The sequence below is a fragment of the Coptis chinensis genome, chromosome 6 (genome assembly GCF_015680905.1).
Source record: "Coptis chinensis isolate HL-2020 chromosome 6, ASM1568090v1, whole genome shotgun sequence".
NCBI lineage: Eukaryota > Viridiplantae > Streptophyta > Magnoliopsida > Ranunculales > Ranunculaceae > Coptis > Coptis chinensis.
The window spans coordinates 1,152,740-1,175,350 of NC_141461.1; the positions used below are offsets into that span (position 1 = coordinate 1,152,740).

The 22,611-nt window shown below is 38.0% G+C and overlaps 1 protein-coding gene and 2 long non-coding RNA genes across 6 annotated transcripts; all 3 read right to left on the minus strand.

Moving 5' to 3' along the window:
- Positions 1-155: 155 nt before the first annotated feature.
- LOC147490529 (uncharacterized) lies at positions 156-22,570 on the minus strand. Of its 2 annotated transcripts, none has more exons than XR_015199966.1 (6): positions 22,489-22,570; positions 21,654-21,687; positions 21,440-21,571; positions 21,184-21,315; positions 594-677; positions 156-422 (listed from the first exon to the last, which is right to left on the minus strand). XR_015199966.1 is itself a non-coding variant. In XM_086568982.1 (6 exons), the coding sequence occupies exons 2-6, from the start codon at positions 21,654-21,656 to the stop codon at positions 20,662-20,664; spliced, it is 384 nt and encodes a 127-aa protein (XP_086425108.1). In that variant the 5' UTR covers positions 21,657-21,687; positions 22,489-22,570; the 3' UTR covers positions 20,631-20,661. The 2 variants fall into 2 exon arrangements, 1 of the variants encoding a protein (XP_086425108.1); XM_086568982.1 differs by lacking the exons at positions 156-422; positions 594-677 and adding exons at positions 20,631-20,727; positions 21,018-21,068.
- On the minus strand, positions 713-7,511 carry LOC147490530 (uncharacterized). 3 transcript variants are annotated; one of them, XR_015199687.1, is made up of 5 exons: positions 1,838-1,907; positions 1,653-1,718; positions 1,476-1,535; positions 1,324-1,357; positions 1,193-1,213 (listed from the first exon to the last, which is right to left on the minus strand). It is a non-coding gene; the product is annotated as an uncharacterized LOC147490530 (long non-coding RNA). The 3 variants fall into 3 exon arrangements; XR_015199686.1 differs by lacking the exon at positions 1,838-1,907 and adding an exon at positions 7,338-7,511 and having other exon boundaries at positions 713-1,357; XR_015199685.1 differs by having other exon boundaries at positions 713-1,357.
- Positions 19,768-20,583, minus strand: LOC147490531 (uncharacterized). Its single transcript, XR_015197844.1, has 4 exons — positions 20,397-20,583; positions 20,229-20,324; positions 20,036-20,134; positions 19,768-19,952 (listed from the first exon to the last, which is right to left on the minus strand). It is a non-coding gene; the product is annotated as an uncharacterized LOC147490531 (long non-coding RNA).
- Positions 22,571-22,611: the final 41 nt, after the last annotated feature.

The following is a 22,611-nucleotide window of genomic DNA, read 5'->3' on the forward strand; positions in this document are numbered from 1 at the left end:
GTAATTTGGATAGAACCTCCCCATTATTTTATGACTTTCCAATGTTTTGGATCATGTTAAAAGGCTGCAAAGACAATTCTCATTCAATAAATCCGGTAGTGATTTGCACAGATGTTCTAGACTCATTCATCTAAATGGACTTAAACATAGAAGAACACCAATTAAACCAAATGAAATAAGAACAATATGAGAAACATATAAATAATCAGACTCCCACAAGTGGTTTGAATGAGGACATCAAAACAGTACCAAAAAGAGCACCCACAAAAGTACGCCAAGTACAAAAAAAAGTAGCGAAAGTACAGATAACATTGTTGACAATCATAACTCTTCCAGAAACCCCATCCTCATTCGCCAATGTCAAGGTCATTATCATAAATCCCAAGCCTTAAGGAAACTTCATCGAAGAAGTATGTAATTATCTATTTTAAATTCGTTAAATAGAGTGAGTAGGAAATACTATATATAATGAAGGGAAGAAGAAATTGACAATTTAGAAGTGAAACAATGAACGATTGTATTCACCTATAGACTCTTTTTAAGTTTTGGAACAAGCAAATATGTAACGCCCCAAAACTCAAACAATTACAAACCTATGACACGTGGTTTTTATAGTAAAATTTTGGCAGCATCTCCTCTGTATTTTTGACATTTCATAAATATAAACCTGTCATAACCTGAAAACCACAATCATATATTTCTCATTGGTTAATCCAGTTACTTAACCGTCTCGACAGATGACAGAGCAGTCAAATAATTGGCTTACAAAAATGAGAGCACTTCAACATTATGACTTAGTACGCCAAAGTATTTGAATGTCCCGACTAATGCCAGATCATCAAAGCACCTCGTACAAAGTCATTACCGAAAACACAAGTAAAATACATACATTCGAGTCCCATAACTATCAAAAGGTCTACACACCCTTAACAAATGATATTTACAATGTATACATATACCATATTTCCTAAAGTTTCCATTGGGGTAGTTCCATAAACGCGACTTTCTGTAACAACACTAACAAATGAAAGAACAAACAATAGCCACCGAAATGCTACCTGCACTAAAATACCTATAAAAGCAGCAGAACCAAATCAAAGCTCAAATCAATCAAAACTAATACTTTTCGACAAACCCAAAACCAAAAAATAGAACCCTTAATAAATAAGCAAATAAATACCTATAACAACACCAGAAGAAGCTCAGACTAAACCTTTACATAGAAGAAAACAAATAATTCATCTCTGGCTAAACGATTTTAAAACGAACTGAATCTTTACATGGAAAATCAAAGAGATTGAGTTATAAGAGAAGAGATGTTACCTGTTTCACTTGACTTGAGAATCAACAGAGATCACTAAGTTATAGTGATTGGCCAAGGTCCCATCACCACGTTCACGGATGAAAAAATTAAACAACACAATAAGTAGAGAAAGACCAGGGAAGGAAAAATGAAAAAGTGAAAAGGAAAATACCTGAGAATCAGCAGAGATCACTAAGTTTGAAGATATGAGAATTGAAATTTCCTCGTTCAGCTAAATACCATATAAACAGACGTCACCATTTAGTAGGAATTGAAATAGATTTGTATAGAACTATATATTCAGGTGTTGTAAGATCAAAAAGAAGAAATTAGGGGGAAAAGAACTAACCAAGGTTCACAAAAAGTTCTTCAACGCAATACTGACAAAATGTAATTACACACCAATTCGCAAAACCTACATAATTTGAACGAAGCAAATTAACCAAGTAAGAGCAAATACAAATGTATCAATTTGATGACTATAAATTCAATGAGTAACTACTCAACACGTGACTATAAATGAAAAGAACTTACGGATTATAGTAAGACTTCTGGGTAAACAAAGTTTGGGGTGTGACTTTCCGAATTTGGAGGGAGGAGAATAATCGATTAAATGTCGAAGAAGTGCACCTTGATAGTGCGACATATAATTGACCGTGGCTGAAAACTTCAGTGCGAAGGTCAATCCCCACATACTTCACCGATTGTCCTTGTGACTTATTTATAGTCATTGCATAAGCAACACGCACAGGAAACTGTCTTCTTGTCATATGAAAAGGAAAATCGAAGAAAAAGGCAGCGGTGACAAAGATATTCTTGGAATAAATGCATGATTGCCCGCTTTTCACTAGTCAAAATTCTTTAAAAGAACGTGGAGGTCGACAATGGACCACCATCAATCGGGTTCCATTGCATAATCCATCTTTGGGAGCAATATTTTGCAACAACATTATAGGACAACCAACTTTTAGGTTGAGCTAAACGGTGGTAGACCATTTGGATCAAGTGAGTTTAGGTACTCATTTGGGTATTGATTAATATTGGCTGGATTCGTTGCATCCTCGTCTGCGGCAATCTTGTTATGCGCAGACTAGAAAGAGAGTACTTTCCCAGGAACATATTTAAAGCTTCTTTGCATTAATATCATTGACATCATCATTGCGTGCAGATAGAATTTGTGCTTCGGTTAAATATTCGGTGTAACCGTGGTAGGTTGATTTTAATGAGGATATGTAGTAGAAATGAGATCCTCGAAGATTTGCACATCGATGAATTGTTGATGGTAGTTCAACTGCCTCGGCAGGTCACTTCCTATCTAATTAACCAGAAAATAGTAATGAATATTAGTACGAATAAAAATAGTACAAAGAATGATGTAAATGAATATCAATATTAAGCAAAATAGTACAAAAAAAAAAAATACACAGTTTGGTACCTCCATTAAGAAATTTGCGATAACAATAATATTTGCAGAGTTTCCATTTTCCAATCGCATGTTTTGGGCAAGAGTTAGAACATGAATGTGACTCCAGAGGAAGGAAGACCGCAAGGAAGCACGCACAATCTGTTCTCGAACCCCTTTGGGTATAACTGGAAGGCATTGACGGAAGTCACCACCAAGTACAACTGTTAATCCACCAAAAGGTTTATTATTGTCGCGAGTATCCCGGTCGCGATCAATCGCCTCCACACAAAACTTATTTTGCATTGGGACTTCATCCCAAATAATAAGTTTAGCTTCCCTGAATAATTCGGCATGCATTGAATTCTTACTAAACCCACAAACAGAGGTATCAAGAATATCTAGTGGGATGCGAAAGGTCGAGTGAGCAGTACGACCGCCAACCAATAGTAATGAAGCTATTCCAGATGAAGCGACCATAATAACAATATGCCCCTCAGCACGACACGTAGCAGCGATTGTGTTGTAAACAAAAGTTTTGCCTGTTCCTGCTGCTCCATTCAAAAAGAAGAGTTTCCCTAGATTTTGGGAAACAGAATCTATCACTGTTTGATATGAAAAGCGTTGCTCTACATTTAGGAGAACCCTGTTGCCATGTGCTTTTGCATTTTGAGGATCAAACTGAAATTGTCGCTGGTCCCATATGAGTCGGTTTGCAACAACTAAGTTCCATCTTGTAGTTAATGTGAGGCAGCGGCATTAGAGGGAAATTAGCCGCTGATTTACCCGACTCTATCAAAATCTCATTTAAGAGAAATAAACCATAATCTTGCACTTCGGGGGGTAGGTTACGGAATGTTGAACATTGTGCTGCATGAAGCTTATGTGGAAGGTCATCACATATATTTTCCCAAAAATCATTCCACAATGTTTGGGGTTGCAAAGGATTGCACTCTGCGAGAATAACACAAAATAGTCGGCGAAGATGATATCGGTCTGCATGATGAAGCTTCCCTAGACATTGCACCCATTCATTTGTTATCTTCTAGAAGTCCCGTGCAACACATGCATCTTTAAAAGTTGGAAGGGGAGGACCATTACCAATCCTTTTCAGATCATCAAATGATTGAGGTCCTTTTACAACGGTTAGAAGTAAACGAGGTAAAATCGCTCACCGAATTAGGGATCGGCAAAATACATTCTACCAATAGCAAATTTTCCTCTCAGATCCTTCTTGTCCAAGTCGAGATTGTTTGTTCGGACATAGTATTCGGGAACTCTTGATAAGTGAGGCTTCTTGCTCTTAAATCGATGCACAACAATCAAAGAAGGCGATCAAAGTTGACTTTTGGTGCTCCGCCCTTGATAGTATATCATGTATTGGTTCATCGACTTTATAAACTACGCGGTGCATTCCAGTGGAGATGAAGCCAAAGCGCATTAACCGTGGGAATCTCCTCATGTAGATGTAAACTTAATAATCTCCAAACTGCTTCGGTGGGCCAATGTATCTCGCAGATCCAAGTATTGTTGGATCTCATCCAACTCATTCAACACTATTGTTGTCATGTCATGCCCTTTAAATATATACTTGTGAATGTATTTAACACAACGGATCCCAGCACAAACTTCGACATTAATATGGCAGTTGAACATCTTAGAAAGATAAGGATTATAAGGAACAACATCCCTGTTATCAACTGTATGCCCCCTCACAATATATGATCTACCGTTGTCACGACGACGGTAGATAGGATATCCATCTTTATCCATGGTGGTAGCATCTGCAAAAGTCCGGGGATAGTGATGCTTGCATCTACCATTTACCATGCACGGAGAGTTAGGATTATTTAGTCCACATGGACCATGAACCATACATGTGAGGACGGTCCGAAATAACTCAGGTTCGGTTTCTGGATCAGGAAACTCTGCACATACAATGCGATCAACTTGAGCAGGTATACGGATCTTGTCAGAATGTCGAAGATATATAAGTGCATGCATATGGGGCAACCCGCGTTTCTGGAACTCAATGGTGTAGACATGTGCAACGGCAGTACCAAGCACACCTTTCTTTTTAATTTCCTTCATCAAGGCCCTTCGCTTTAGTTCAAAGACACGGGCCACGACCTCTGGTCGATGAGTTGCAGTTTGGTGCTCAGACAATGCCTCAACAACTTCGTCCTAGTGCGGATTTGCAGTCATTGTGAGAAATATATCAGGATGCTTATTGTAACGTGTGATGGCCATTGAATCCTGAAAAATTTCGAACATGTGCCTAGGGCTGCCGACACAAGATGCTGGTAAGACCACTCGTCTTCCAATCTGGTTTAATCGAAAAGCTTCAAACCGCAACATCAGTGATACCTTGATAAAGTTCAGCCCGAAGCTTGTCTTGTTGTAACCTATAATATCTCATTTTGTTCTGTTCAGCCACGCCCATCCATCCACCAAAAACTCTTGAAACAATTTGTGCCCGCGTAAGATTGCAGAATATTCTCCAGGGCGTTCAAATATCCGATAAGAGTAGAAATCCATCTGTGTCAATCGGTCATTAGTATTTGAACGCCTCATATCAGGTGACCACCCAAGCTCTCCGTAAGGAAACATTAGCACATAATGCAAAGGCAAGTAAGCTGGATGATATTCACTGATCTGCATGAATTCTTGCCCTCCTTTAAGATATATCACAATATCCCTCATATTATTACGCCATTTGCCATCCCTGTAAAATGACAAGCAATCTCATCCGGTTGGCAAGTTGTAACGACGTCTGTCTCTAGTAGCAATCAGAATGCAAATAAAGGTACATTGAAGTTCTCACCATGTTGAAAGAGGCAGATCTAAGAAGAACATCGTATGCATGGCGAAAAAGTAGCAGAGAAACAATTATACTGGAGCATAGTTGCATGAATTATCTTCAGAACATCTGTGTTCAAATGGGGATTACGAAGTTGACGTATATCCAATGCAGCACTGGGATCATATATGTAAAGTTGAGAGTAAGTTGGCTGCGCCCGATTGTCGGGAATTAGAGATCTAGTTCTATGGACGGCCCGACCATGTATAGTAAAAGGCCTTGGACCTCGCCCAAGAAAGACACAGCTCATTTCCTCCAAGGCTTGTAAATGCGAAAGCTTGGTTGTATTGTCTCATGTACTTCCGAAATGACTTTGAGTTGCGATCATTTCCATCATATAAAGCTTTAAGGGCTGGAGGTAATGGCCGTAGTGGAGGCAATTTGACTTTCCCTTGCAAACAACAAGTCCCGAATCGAGGGCGGATAATGATGAATCTTTTAGTCGTTCATCCATCCAATGGAGTGCACTACAAAATGGACTGAACATCCATTCTCCCCAATGAGTGTCTTCCTTGTTCAATCAGATGGTTAGAAACAATATTGTCAACTTCGTCTTCATCATCACTTATGTCAGCATTATTAGCATAAATTGGACGGTCAAAACCATTATTGTGAACCTCCTCACAATATTGTGCAGGATCCCCAAATGGTTGTTGTCTACAAGAGAAATAATTGTATATATTTAGACAAAGGTGCCATTTTTTTGTTATTCCAATTTCAATAAGTGTGAAGAAGTATACCGCGAATTTCGGTTAGTTGATGATGATGCAGAAGTTGCATATATTTGTCGAATGTGATATTGGATGGACAAAAGATGAGGTAGAAGACCTGCAGTTACGCGTACTGCGAAGAAACTTGTGATGTTAGGTAGGATCTTATGGTAACCAAACCACAAAGAACCAAGAGAAAGATGTAATAAACCACGTACTAACCTTGCATTTTGGTGAGACGGTGTTGGTACAAAGTTCTCATTGGTTGAATGTGGAATTGCATGAGGTAAGGATGAGGAAGCAGAAGAGATACATGTACTGCAATGAAACTTGCACAAGTGAGTTATATATAGATTTTGATTAAGGAAAACTACTAAGTGAAGTACTCACGTGTTGTTTTGAGCCGATGAATCAGCATGGGTACTTGATGTGACACGTTCTTCGGGGAGCGTAAATAGCCTTACGGGATTAAGGAATGATAAAGATTTCCGAAGAGACTCTGAAGAAGAAAGACGTCGATATGGTGTTGCATGAGGTGTAACTGGACTATTATGTGTTTGATGCTTGTCAGCTTGAAGTGGAGTTTGTGGAAGTGAATGAGAACCATTCAATGTTGAACCTTGTGCACCTTGGATGGTGAAGTTTGTGCTGCCAATTAGTTTAGTGCTCCTCCTCTCTTTCCTTCGAAAGCATTTGTCCTAGTATTCTATTTGTTATCTGCACCTAATTATAAGTATAATCAACCGAATAGATTGGGAGAAAGAGGAATGCATGGATAATAGCAAAGATGGCAATTAGTATTAAAATTAGAAAACACTCTAAAATGTAAAGATATGAAGAAAGTAGTGAAAGGTAATAAGTGATCAAGACTCAAAGGCAAATTATAAATGAATAGATGGATGACCACATGCAACACAATTGGTGGGTAAATATTATACATATAAGGGCATTAAATGGAAGTTATTAAATAGTAGTGAATTTACTACAATTATAGTGTACAAAAACACCTTTTGGACAATGCATGAGCAATCATAGTATTATTTTAATTAAAGCTCATCTTACATGAGAACCGGATGGCGGGAGAAGTGTTTGAAGTGGAGTCTGTGGAAGTGAAGGAGAGCCATTCAATGTTGAACCCATTAGTTGGTGGTCAATGACATGACGTGTGACTACTTGTGCACCTTGGATGGTGAAGTTTGAGTTGCCAATTAGTTTAGTGCTCCTTTCTCTTTCCCTTCGAGCATGTTATCCTAGCATTCTATTTGTTATCTGCACCTAATTATAAGTATAATCAACCGAATAGCAAATATGGCAGTTAGTATTAGTGGAATGTAAATATATGAATAAAGTAGTCAAGGATAATAAGTGATCGAAGACCCAAAAACAAAAGCAAATTATAAATGAATAGATGGATAACCACATGCAACACAGTTAGTGGGTAAATAGTATACATATAAGCAGGCATTAAATTGCAGTGAATTTACTACAATTATAGTGTACAAAAACACCTTTTTGACAATGCATGAGCAATTATAGCATTACATTTTAATTAAAGCTCATCTTACATGAGAACCGGATGGGGGGAGATGAGATAGAGAAACACTATCGATGGGCCGCACATTTATAAAGCAAAAAGAAGAAATAAGACAATGCAATATACATAAACAATAAAGTAGTAGAAAAATAAATAAGGCAATGCAACTTAGCATAAGACAATGCAAGCAAGAAATACACGGAAGCCAAGAGGCGGTTGAAGATTGAGCCTATCTTGGGGGCAACAAAGACATGTTTGTTTTGGTTTGAAGGTTCCTTAAAAGGAGTCCATGGGGTTTTCCTTTGTCAAGAATTGGTTGCGTAGGAAGCTATAAATATTTGAAAGAGAGTTCAAAAACATGATGTGAAACCAATAAGAGTGTTAATATAATTTGGGTAACTCAAAGTATGTTAATAGAAGTTATCAATAACGATATTGTTGATTGTAATACCCGGGAGCGAAAGGTGTCGTTGAGGAGTAGGTGGTGAAGGTAGAGTCCATCTTGAACTGGAACATAATTATTGTTTTTCTTGCAAGGGTCCTTATAAGGGTCCATTGGGACGTTTACCCTTATCTATGGGATCTCAGAGAAACAAATAGAAATAGCTAGATACTCAATAAAATCTGTAGAAACAAACATAAAAAGGATGGGTAGGGATAACATACCATTGAGAGGAAAATCTGCAACAAAAAAATGGTGCCTAAAAAAAGACAAAGCAAAAGTGATTATGTACTTGATCGCCTTTAATCAAAACCTAAAGGCAACTTAAAAACACACTAAATCAGTAAATTGATTAGTACATGTTCTATCCGGAACAATCATAGATAAACGAAAAGAATTTTCTTGTTCATAACCATCATCTCTTATATTGCAATCGAATAGTGTTAACACCTATGTCTCCACCATGAGACACCCCCAAGGAGTAGAGTGGAATTATTGTGGCCCCTATCCAAACCCACGGTCACATTCCTCCACAGGGTAAACTTCTTAACTTATATAGAACAGGCGCACCTGGACTCCACCGGTTGTAAGCTCAATTAATGTAGGCTAGTTGGCACTTGGGATTAAGCCTAGGCAAATTTTTCAGGAAAAAGTCCATCAACATCCCATGTAAGTTACTTGCTTCATCATAACCCCACCCATCAAGAATTCTCATTTCTCTCCGCTTTTAAATTTCAATCTGTCACATCTTACGGTGGAAAATTTTCCCTCCATAAGAGAGAAAGAGTTTTACTTAGATTAATTGAGTGACATCTAACCCCCTATATTTTAAAACAATAGAATTAACACATTTAAAATACGACTAAATTGAGTACTAAAAACATATAACTACACACGGGACACTATTCAGGGTGTCATCTGCTCTTATTTTGCTTTTCTCCAACTCAAAGTTTCATTTTTTTTAACCAAAGACAAAAAAAATACATTTCAAACTTTAGGAGAACTAACATAAATGTTGACCGTTTAAAGGTTCTAAAAGGTTTCCTTGCTTACCTTCCAACTCTAGCTCCTATACGCCCATGAGACTTTTTGGAGAACCGGTGAGTATAATGAGTGAAGTCCCAAACTACAAAGGGTTGAACAGGTTTGATAAAACAAAATAAATTAGGAAAACAAAATAATCACACATTACGTTAAAGAATATTTTTGAATAATTATTAGTTGGAAGTCCACTGTAAGGGATACATACATATTTAACATTGCCTTTAACATTTCAGCATACACATAGTAGAACTTTGATTACTATACTCAAAAGTCAATCCAATCTTCAAGCTAGACAAAAAATCACTGCCATTTGTTCGAGTTTAAAAGAAGGTGGACCCCAAAGAAGAGCATGTGGAAGACAATCCAATATCCTCATGCATTTTTTAAGGACAGAAGTTTCTCTAAAAATCTTGGTGATTTTTGAATTTTGTACAAGTCAACATTGTAAGTGGGAAGAGCCTAAAAGCCGAAAGGACCACATATCAAGGACCAAAATATCGATATCGGTTAATATATCGGTGTACCCAAAAACCGATATATATCTATTTTTTTTGTGACCAGTCCAAACCAAGGCCCAAAATATCGATATCGATAAATATATCGGTGTACCCAAAAACCGATATATATCGGATATATCCATTTTCAAGCTATAAACAATGTATTCATAGCTATAAACAATTCTCATAACTATAAACAATGTATTGATACACATGCTTCTAAGGGAAACCTACATCCCCCTAAAACCAAATCTTAAAAACAACACTTTCTTTTTAGCGAAACATTGACTGGAGTTAACATTATCCTCAAGCAGGAATAAACTTACAGGTTATGGTCGAGAAACGGTATTTCAAGATCCCGTAGCTTTGTAGAGTTCACAAAGCTCCGGTCATCTACATTTATAATATTTGCTGAATAATAGAGGAACAATTATACATTCAGTCTTTCGCAAAGCGCCCGTAACACATGGCCGAACCGCTCCTTCAAAGAACAAACAATAGCCAGACCTCATTTTATTAGTGTACATAAAGAGGCATACATATAATATTTGCTTTATTAGTGTACATAAAGCATTGTACATAAAGAATGAATGAATGAAAACTGAAGTCAGAATGAATGAAAACTGAAGTTAGAATGAATGAAAACTAATTAAGAACTTATGATACAAAGAGGACATATTGCTCCATTATTTTAGACATATTAAGAAGTTAATATGACTGTATTGTTTCTTTATTGGTAGGGTGCTCTTTTATGTATCTTTGATCTTTCTATGTGGTTCTGGCTGTAACAGAACCTAGGTATAGATGAATGCATTCGTAAATTTACAAGCCTGAAAATGGACGTAATTTCAACTTAATTTCATAGTGGCACCTATATGTCTAAAATCTCAACCCCGCCTTCATAATTAAAATACTAATTAAACCACAACAGTAATCATACAAAAACTGAATAAACAAGCGAACCAAGGGAACATAAAATAATTTTATATTATCTATGAAGTAGAAGCGAGATACTACAAAATATTTACTGTCAAAATCCATTTTATTAACCAATATTTACCCAAATTCTGATTTTGAAGTCATTTTCACTATACACCATCTTGGTTGAGCAAAAAAGAGTACCATGCAAACACAACACCATCGATTTGTGGTCGTAGTACTTCAACTTGTCCAACCTTTAATTAAGTTTGTTTCTTTCCCGCTTTTCCATAACACAAAATAACAAAACATTGATTAAGAATGAAAACTGAAGTCAGACCTCATTTACCTGTGCTTCAGCTTCGTCATAATACAGGCAATCAATCTTTTGTTAACCGTTCCTTCAATCATTCCAGAGATGAACAAAAGCATTGTACATAAAGAATGAATCAAATGAAAACTGAAGTCAGAATGAATGAACAAAAGCATTGTACATAAATAACAAAAGATTGATTAATAAATTAAAAGAATGAAAACTGAAGTCAGACCTCATTTACCTGGGCTTCAAGCTTCGTCATTTACCTGTGTTGGTTGTGGAAATGAAACAAGGCAATTTTTTCTCTAGAGTGACGGCGCCAGGAAGGAAGGATAGGGCATACATAGTTTGTTTGAAGAATAAGATCTAATAGATCCCAGTGTTAGGGCATAAGGGAGCATACTCTTTGGGATTGGCTTATTTTGCCATGTCACAACTTAGAAAAGATTAATGGTAACCATCGGATGGAGGCCCCGTGGCCCCACACCATTGTGTTTTATTAGATAGATAATGCTTATGTAGGATTGTTTGTAATGTTTATATTGGTCTCAGAGGGGGGTGGGCAATGGGCGGGTCACAAGTCTAAATCTCAAGCCCCCGACCCTACTTTAAAAGCTTTAGGGCGGGTTTTAGGGTCGGGTTTTTAGGTAGGGCCTATATATTTTCTTCGCTTTTACAAATGCCATTTTTCGACAGAGGTTGTTTTTGGTTTTCGTGTTACAAATAACTGCTCGTATTTCGCTTTTAATGGTGTGGACGGAAACCTTTAGTTATAGACTTGGCTTGGATGTGAATAAAAATATAATTTATAAGAAGTAAGTGAAAAAATAAATTGAGAATAATAAATTCTAGACTTTGATTTGATGATCAAAGGAATAAAATCATATTTTTTTATTAGGCTAGTGCTCATTGTTCTTCATAGCTGCTATATAGGTTGACAAGTTTTTGTTATATAAGACAAGTTATTGGAAGTACCTTTGGGTATAAGACTGTAGGTGATAAATTACAAAGGACAATGTTATTTTAATTTAAAATATTTAACAAAGAGTTGGACAATTATGGTACGTATATTTATAGTGAAAATTTAAAACTATAACTAAGGCTTGGTTAAATTTGAATTAGGGTAGGGCCTATGTTTGAACCTTAGCCCTAGTCCCCCCTAGAAGGCCTTAGGGTCGGGTCGGCCCCCTGCCCTAAACTCTGTGAGGGCTTTAGTTGTAAGGGCTTTATAGGGCTTAGGGTCGGGTCGGTCAGGGCCGGGTTAGAGTCGTTAGGGCCAAATTCCCACCCCTAGTATGTATTGTAGATTTATTTTTATTATATTTTCTGTCAGTCTTGAATAAATCCAGTGTTTCTGATTAATAAACTTATTCATGTCTGTCTATATATCCATTCTGTATACCTTGCACAATGTAAATTTTGGATATATAATTTTGGACTGTCTTAACCTAAACCATTATTTCATCTAAGGACTATCAGTATCGCAATATTAGTGATTTTATGGTGGGTCTCGTCGCCTCGAGTTAGTTCGACTTTAAATGGAGCAAATTGATTGGGTTGAAAAAAATCAGCAAATTTGTTAGTATTTGCGTACATTACTTAGATTATTGCCCATCTTTGAAGTACTATTACGAGTTTTAAAATGAGTATCTGAGCCATTGGTTGATCCTTGCGTGCACATCTTAAGATCATCAAACGGTAAACTAAACACAAGCTTCAAGGTTCAAGTTTCAAAAACGATATCCTGGAAGTCATGGAAAGTAGGCTAACTAAACTAATAATGATAAAGTTGAGCATTTGTCCATTTCAGCTGAGGCATTGCTTAAATTGTCGAAAACTATAGCAGTTTCTTGATGTCAAGTATTGAACATCTTCACTTGTTGGTCGATAGGAGTTAATTTAGGTAGCAAGAGGTCGAAGCAATGGAAGAATTTTCATATTTTCGCAGAAGTCGAAGTTATTCAGGGTACAAGCAGCTGGCCGTAGAGTCCCAGAGCTCCCTAATGCTCAACTGCTCAAGAAAACACCCAAGTGCTAAGTACGCTGCCCTTGTAAAAAAATTATCGCAGATAAATAAATGAAAAATTGTAGAGAAAAAGGGATGTTTTTTTCTATTTCACGTTCAGAGCGCACCTGCGCCCAAGAGCGAGCGCACCTGCGCCCAGAACTGAATTTCGTAAAGGTCAAATACAAGTTATCTGTGTTTGACGAATTTCGTGGGCATGTTAGAATTGCTCTCTTGTAATCTCTCTCTTTCTTGGTTTTGGAAAAAGTTAGGTTTTCCAAAACCTTGATTTTGTTTTTATACCAAAAAACAAATTTCGCGGTTACTGTAGCGAGGCCCACGAAATTCGCTTCATGGCAGCTCGAAGCGCTGGTCAGTCGCTCTTGTCTCTAGGCTCTTGGGGTGCGAGTAAGCTGCCTCTGGAAGCAGTGCGCCTCGAACGTGAAATAGAAAAAAACATCCCTTTTTCTCTACATTCTCCACCTCGGTGATATTTTAACACATAAAACCAAGCCGAACACATCCAGCAAGAAAGACTCGCAGTCAACATCCAGCAAGACACTACATTCTCTATCTCTCTTTTGTTTTTTTTAGTTTATAAATCCTTGTCCCAAGGATCATGAGTTAACTTCCCTTTTGGGGAGTTAATCCAACTCATGTGAGGGTAAATCAATTTTTGTTGGTTTGGTAGGTTGTTAGGAAGAACAACTAGCTCTACACCCTATCCCAAAATGATAGTTGGTGTAGTGTCTAGTTAGGAATCAAAGCAATGAGCTTAGAGATAAGTCATTGCTTAGTTTCACTTGCTAGCATGTGTGAGCTCTTAAGTGAGCCATACATGCTAGGGATCAAATCTTTTCTTCCATTAGGGGGGCTTGTCTGCATGAGTCTAGGAAGGATCAAATAACCTTTTCAAATCAACAACTAATGATAGTTTCACATGAGGAGGATTAACTCTCCACCTTTTCTTTCAAATCTGTATTTTGGTATTAAGTGCATGTTTTCAAACTTTAATGTCTTTCTTAATGTTTGTGTAGGAAGAAAAACCTAGCATCAATATTATAACCTTACTCCTTAGTTCCCTTTATTGTAACATCCAATTTGTAGTTGTTCTAAACTTTAGGTTAGTTCGAATCCTTATTCCAACTCTCTTTAAACGAAGATCGTGAGTAAGGAACTTTGAGTGCTTTTGCATCAATTTAGAGAGTTCAAACCTCTAAGTAGTAGTAAACAAGCATATATCAAATGCGTGGCCACGCCTTTGTAAAGCAATAGAACTTGCTACTCTGGTCGGAAGTTGCATCAAGGGGAACCCCCATTCTCTTCCTTCCTTTCTTTTTCGTTTCGTTTTACGTTTTTTTGTTCAAATTCATTATTTTTACCTCGTAATAGACCCGTTTCGCTTTCACAAATTTTTCGTTCCACTTCCGTACCAAAAGTTAGGACTGGGAAACATCACTGCAGCGATTATAAGAGTCTTTGTAAAAGTTGAAATCATTCGAATTAATCGACACGCGATATCAGGTATTAGTCGCACGCAGAGCCTAAATATCCGCCCTGTGACTGAAAAATTCGATAATCCTTTGGGATTAATCGGCGTCGGCCAATTGAAACGCGTTTGTTTCAGTTCAAAAAGCTTAAAAGGGGCTTCTGAGGTTCCAAATTTTCGATATTATTGTAATTTTTTATGTTTTTTGCATGTATACCATGTATATAGTATTAGGAAAAATTTATGGATTATTATTTACGTATTAGCCTAGAATTATGTATGAATCATGTGAATCGCTGTGAATATATATATGCGGTTAGCGGTCATGAATTACATATTAATGTATATATACATACAAATGGAACTGTTTTGCATGGTTATCTATATATCTATATCTAAGTCACATGTTTAGCATATATATTACCGAATGAGTGATTATTTGCATGTTAGCATCTATAACTTAGGAGTTATACATAGTAATTAGGATGTGTTTTGGTATTTTGGCCATAACTTTGGCTACGGTTCTCTGAATCACACGTTTTCCTAAGCTAACACACTCACTTGAGCTCAAGGGCTACATAGCCCACCACTTCTCACTAGTTGAGGACCTATGCTTCTAAGATAAGCTTCGGTCGCGAACGCTTACTAAAGCATTGGCTCACTCAAGCTCCAAGGCTCCTCGAGCTACAACTTTCTTACTAATTGAGAGCCTACACTTCTAGGATCAATTCAAGACTTGTCAAACCAATTATCACTTGCATCTTGGGTCCACTATTCCGTGCTTCCCGTGTGGAATTATTTCTCATCGGGTAAGCCCCTACGTAATTGGAGCGACCTAATGAGAGGGGTCAGGTGAGGGACTAATATACACAACCAATGTATATTATACGTGTTTAGCATAAATAGAAATACCACACCGACCTCATGTCCTCGCGTCCTCGAGCTCGCTTCATAAGTCATGGCGACTCACCTTATATAGGTGATCTACTTCGGCTCATACTACAAGCAACGACACCATTGCCCAATCTAAGATGTTCGTCCTATGAGCTCGCTCCAGGGTGACACAGGTCCAACGGACGAGCTCACGCAGAACGCTTCATCTCATGACATCATCCCTTGTCCAGATGCAATCATTACCGAGGAGATATGCTTACACATCCCATCACCGCAATATATCTGAACCATGCAACCACTCCCTATCATTACGGATTCCTACCAACACCAACCCTACACGATCTCTAATCTCAGTCACATATCTCGTACCGTCGGTACCGCGATTATTGCAGATTTACATGCTCAACAATTATAAATACCCCTACATGAACTACGTCAGACCTGATTCTTTTCTCCCCTCATAATCGATAGAAAGATATCGTGGCGGCGGTTTCAACAACTAACTTCGGTCTTTCCAATATTCAACCCCTTCTCCTCCTAATCTTATATGTAAAGGAAAACTAAAACGGCTCATTTACAAATTATTATTAATACGGTCTAAGAATCCAATTCGTTAATTTTATATATTTTAATTTTTATGGGTGGAGAACCAATATTTTTTTTCTCTGTTTAGCGAGAAATTGGTTATTTCGGTCAATTAATCGGTAAATTCGGTAATTAAATCGGGTTGGTGAGAAAATTTTAAAAATCATTAAAAAAAATAATTGGTTTACAAACGGTACGGGCGATCACCGAGATGACCGATATTGAATATCATAATAAATTGCACATCAGGCCTACGTATAAGATGCTTCAACTGTATGTACAATTACAATCTCACTTACCAAAACGTGCTCTGCAACTTGATGTACAAACTTTCGGCTACTTGAGGCGACCACTTAAGGATGTCAATATGGCCCACAAGCCCACCGCCCGAGTGGCACATGAGCCAAGAAAGCCTTATAAATGATGTAAATGAATATCAATATTAAGCAAAAGTACAAAGAAAAATACACAGTTTGGTACCTCCATTAAGAAATTTGCGAACGCAATATTTGCAGAGTTTCCATTTTCCAATCGCATGTTTTGGGCAAGAGTTAGAACATGAATGTGACTCCGGAGGAAGGAAGACCCAAGGAAGCACGCTAATCGTTCTCGAACCCCTTTGGGTATAACTGGAAGGCATTGACTTAAGTCACCACCAAGTACAACTGTTAATCCACCAAAAGGTTTATTATTGTCGCGAGTATCCCGAAGTGTGCGATCAACTGCCTCCACACAAAACTTATTTTGCATTGGGACTTCATCCCAAATAATAAGTTTAGCTTCCTGAATAATTCGCATGCATTGAATTCTTACTAAACCCACAAACAGAGGTATCAAGAATATCTAGTGGGATGCGAAAGGTCGAGTGAGCAGTACGACCGCCAACCAATAGTAATGAAGCTATTCCAGATGAAGCGACCATAATAACAATATGCCCTCAAAGACGCGACCGAAGCGGCCGATTGTGTTGTAAACAAAAGTTTTGCCTGTTCCTGCTGCTCCATTCAAAAAGAAGAGTTTCCCTAGATTTTGGGAAACATAATCTATCACTGTTTGATATGAAAAGCGTTGCTCTGCATTTAGGAGAACCCTGTTGCCATGTGCTTTTGCATTTTGAGGATCAAACTAAAATTGTCGCCGGTCCCATATGAGTCGGTTTGCAACAACTAAGTTCCATCTTGTAGTTAGAGGAGGCGGCATTAGAGGGAAATTAGCCGCTGATTTAATCCCGACTCTATCAAAATCTCATTTAAGAGAAATAAACCATAATCTTGCACTTCAACAGGGGGTAGGTTCGGAATGTTGAACATTGTGCGAAGCTTATGTGGAAGGTCATCACATATATTTTCCCAAAAATCATTCCACAATGTTTGGGGTTGCAAAGGATTGCACTCTGCGAGAATAACACAAAAAATAGTCGGGCGAAGATGATATCCACCGCATTTGAAGCTTCCTGTAGACATTGCACCCATTCATTGTCATCATCTTCTAGAAGTCCACGGCAACACATGCATCTTTAAAAGTTGGAAGGAGGACCATTACCAATCCTTTTCAGATCATCAAATGATTGAGGTCCTTTTACAACGGTTAGAAGTAAACGAGGTAAAATCATTTCACCGAATTAGGGACTGGCTAAATACATTCTACCAATAGCAAATTTTCCTCTCGTTATCCTTCTTGTCCAAGTCCGAGATTGTTTGTTCCGGACATAGTATTCGGGAACTCTTGATAAGTGAGGTTTCTTGCTCTTAAATCGATGCACAACAATCAAAGAAGGCGGTCAAAGTTGACTTTTGGTGCTCCGCCTTTGATAGTATATCATGTATTGGTTCATCGGCTTTATAAACTACGCGGTGCATTCGAGGAGATGAAGCCAAGCGCCATAACCTGGGAATCTCCTCATGTAGATGGAAACTTAATAATCTCCAAACTGCTTCCGGTGGGCCAATGTATCTCGCATCCAAGTATTGTTGGATCTCATCCAACTCATTCAACACTATTGTTGTCATGTCATGCCCTTTAAATATATACTTGTGAATGTATTTAACACAACGGATCCCAGCACAAACTTCGACATTAATATGGCAGTTGAACATCTTAGAAAGATAAGGATTATAAGGAACAACATCCCTGTTATCAACTGTATGCCCCCTCACAATATATGATCTACCGTTGTCACGACGACGGTAGATAGGATATCCATCTTTATCCATGGTGGTAGCATCTGCAAAAGTCCGGGGATAGTGATGCTTGCATCTACCATTTACCATGCACGGAGAGTTAGGATTATTTAGTCCACATGGACCATGAACCATACATGTGAGGACGGTCTGAAATAACTTCGAGTTTGGTTTACGGATCGTGAAACTCGCACATACAACGCGATCAACTTGAAAGGTGTATCACGGATCTTGTCGAGAATGTCGAAGATATATAAGTGCATGCATATGGGGCAACCAGCGTTCGGAACTCAATGGTGTAGACATGTGCAACGGCAGTACCAAGCACACCTTTCTTTTTAATTTCCTTCATCAAGGCCCTTCGCTTTAGTTCAAAGACACGGGCCACGACCTCTGGTCGATGAGTTGCAGTTTGGTGCTCATACAATTCCTCAACAACTTCGTCCTAGTGCGGATTTGTAGTCATTGTGAGAAATATATCAGGATGCTTATTGTAACGTGTGATGGTCATTGAATCCTGAAAAATTTCGAACATGTGCCTAGGGCTGCCGACACAAGATGCTGGTAAGACCACTCGTCTTCCAATCTGGTTTGGGTCGAAAGCTTCAGCTGCAACATCAGTGATACCTTGATAAAGTTCAGCCCGAAGCTTGTCTTGTTGTAACCTATAATATCTCATTTTGTTCTGTTCAGTCACTGCCCATCCATCCACCAAAAACTCTTGAAACAGTTTGTGCCCGCGTAAGATTGCAGAATATTCTCCGTATGTTCAAATATCCGATAAGAGTAGAAATCCATCCGTGTCAATCGGTCATTAGTATTTGAGCGCCTCATATCAGTGACCACCCAAGCTCTCCGTAGAAGGAAACATTAGCACATAATGCAAAGGCAAGTAAGCTTGGATGACATTCACCGACCGCATGAATTCTTGCCCTCTTTTTAAGATATATCACAATATCCCTCATATTATTATACGCGCCATCCCCGGGTAAAATGACGCAATCTCATCCGCGGTTGGCAAGTTGTAACGACGCGTCGTCTCTAGTAGTAATCAGAATGCAAATAAGCAGGTACATTGAAGTTCTCACCATGTTGAAGAGAGGCGGATCTAAGAACATCGTATGCATGGCTTAAAAGTAGCGAGAAACAATTATCTTGGAGCATAGTTGCATGAATTATCTTCGAACATCCGTGTTCAAATGGGAATTACGGTTGACGTATATCCAATGCAAGACTGGGATCATATATGTAAAGTTGAGAGTAAGTTGGCTGCCGGGTGTCGGGAATTAGAGATCCAGTTCTATGACGAACCGACCATGTATAGTAAAAGGCTTGGACCTCGCCCAAGAAAGACACGCTTCATTTCCTCCAAGGCTTGTAAATGCGAAAGCTTGGTTGTATTGTCTCATGTACTTCGAAATGACTTTGAGTTGCGATCATTTTCCATCATATAAAGCTTTAAGGGCTGGAGGTAATGGCGTAGTGGAGGCAATTTGACTTTCCCTTGCAAAACAACAAGTCCCGAATCGAGGGCGTGATAATGATGAATCTTTTAGTCGTTCATCCATCCAATGGAGTGCACTACAAAATGGACACTGAACATCCATTCTCCCCAATGAGTGTCTTCCTTGTTCAATCAGATGGTTAGAAACAATATTGTCAACTTCGTCTTCATCATCACTTATGTCAGCATTATTAGCATAAATTGGACGGTCAAAACCATTATTGTGAACCTCCTCACAATATTGTGCAGGATCCCCAAATGGTTGTTGTCTACAAGAGAAATAATTGTATATATTTAGACAAAGGTGCCATTTTTTTGTTATTCCAATTTCAATAAGTGTGAAGAAGTATACCGCGAATTTCGGTTAGTTGATGATGATGCAGAAGCTGCATTTGTCGAATGTGATATTGGATGGACAAAAGATGAGGTAGAAGACCTGCAGTTACGCGTACTACACTGCGAAGAAACTTGTGATGTTAGGTAGGATCTTATGGTAACCAAACCACAAAGAACCAAGAGAAAGATGTAATAAACCACGTACTAACCTTGCATTTTGGTGAGACGGTGTTGGTACAAAGTTCTCATTGGTTGAATGTGGAATTGCATGAGGTAAGGATGAGGAAGCAGAAGAGATACATGTACTGCAATGAAACTTGCACAAGTGAGTTATATATAGATTTTGATTAAGGAAAACTACTAAGTGAAGTACTCACGTGTTGTTTTGAGCCGATGAATCAGCATGGGTACTTGATGTGACACGTTCTTCGGGGAGCGTAAATAGCCTTACGGGATTAAGGAATGATAAAGATTTCCGAAGAGACTCTGAAGAAGAAAGACGTCGGTATGGTGTTGCATGAGGTGTAACTGGACTATTATGTGTTTGATGCTTGTCAGCTTGAAGTGGAGTTTGTGGAAGTTAATGAGAACCATTAAATGTTGAACCTTGTGCACCTTGGATGGTGAAGTTTGAGTTGCCAATTAGTTTAGTGCTCCTTTCTCTTTCCTTCGAGCACGCTGTCCTAGCATTCTATTTGTTATCTGCACCTAATTATAAGTATAATCAACCGAATAGCAAATGTGGCAGTTAGTATTAGTGGAATGTAAATATATGAATAAAGTAGTCAAGGATAATAAGTGATCGAAGACCCAAAAACAAAAGCAAATTATAAATGAATAGATGGATAACCACATGCAACACAGTTAGTGGGTAAATAGTATACATATAAGCAGGCATTAAATTGCAGTGAATTTACTACAATTATAGTGTACAAAAACACCTTTTGGACAATGCATGAGCAATTATAGCATTACATTTTAATTAAAGCTCATCTTACATGAGAACCGGATGGCGGGAGATGAGATAGAGAAACACTATCTGATGGGCGCTGCACATTTATAAAGCAAAAGAAGAAATAAGACAATGCAATATACATAAGCAACAGTGTAGAAAAATAAATAAGGCAATGCAACTTAGCATAAGACAATGCAAGCAAGAAATACCTGGAAGCCAAGAGGCGGTTGAAGATTGAGCCTATCTTGGGGGGCAACAAAGACATGTTTGTTTTGGTTTGAAGGTTCCTTAAAGGAGTCTATAGGGCGTTTTCCTTTGTCAAGAATTGGTTGCGTAGGAAGCTATAAATATTTGAAAGAGAGTTCAAAAACATGATGTGAAACCAATAAGAGTGTTAATATAATTTGGGTAACTCAAAGTATGTTAATAGAAGTTATCAATAACGTATATTGTTGATTGTAATACCTGGGAGCGAGTAGATCGTTGAGGAGTAGGTGGCTGAAGGTAGAGTCCATCTTGAACTGGAACATAATTATTGTTTTTCTTGCAAGGGTCCTTATAAGGGTCCATTGGACGTTTACCCTTATCTATGGGATCCTGTAGAAACAAATAGAAATAGCTAGATACTCAATAAAATCTGTAGAAACAAACATAAAAAGGATGGGTAGGGATAACATACCATTGAGAGGAAAATCTGCAACAAAAAATGGTGCCTAAAAAAAAGACAAAGCAAAGAAGTTGATTATGTACTTGATCAGCTTTTAATCAAAACCTAAAGGCAACTTAAAACACACTAAATCAGTAAATTGATTAGTACATGTTCTATCCGAACAATCATAGATAAACTAAAAAGAATTTTCTTGTTCATAACCATCATCTCTTATATTGCAATCGAATAGTGTTAACACCTATGTCTCCACCATGAGACACCCCCCAAGGAGTAGAGTGGAATTACTGTGGCCCCTATCCAAACCCACGGTCACATTCCTCCACAGGGTAAACTTCTTAACTTATATAGAACAGGCGCACCTGGACTCCACCGGTTGTAAGCTCAATTAATGTAGACTAGTTGGCACTTGGGCTTAAGCCTAGGCAAATTTTTCAGGAAAAAGTCCATCAACATCCCATGTAAGTTACTTGCTTCATCATAACCTGACCCATCAGGAATTACTGTTTCTCTCCTGCTTTTAAATTTCAACTGTCACATCGCTTCTGGTGGAAAATTTTCCCTCCATAAGAAAGAAAGAGTTTTACTTAGATTAATTGAGTGACATCTAACCCCCTATATTTTAAAACAATAGAATTAACACATTTAAAATACGACTAAATTGAGTACTAAAAACATATAACTACACACGGGACACTATTCAGGGTGTCATCTGCTCTTATTTTGCTTTTCTCCAACTCAAAGTTTCATTTTTTTTAACCAAAGACAAAAAAAATACATTTCAAACTTTAGGAGAACTAACATAAATGTTGACCGTTTAAAGGTTCTAAAAGGTTTCCTTGCTTACCTTCCAACTCTAGCTCCTATACGCCCATGAGACTTTTTGGAGAACCGGTGAGTATAATGAGCTGAAGTCCCAAACTACAAAGGGTTGAACAGGTTTGATAAAACAAAATAAATTAGGAAAACA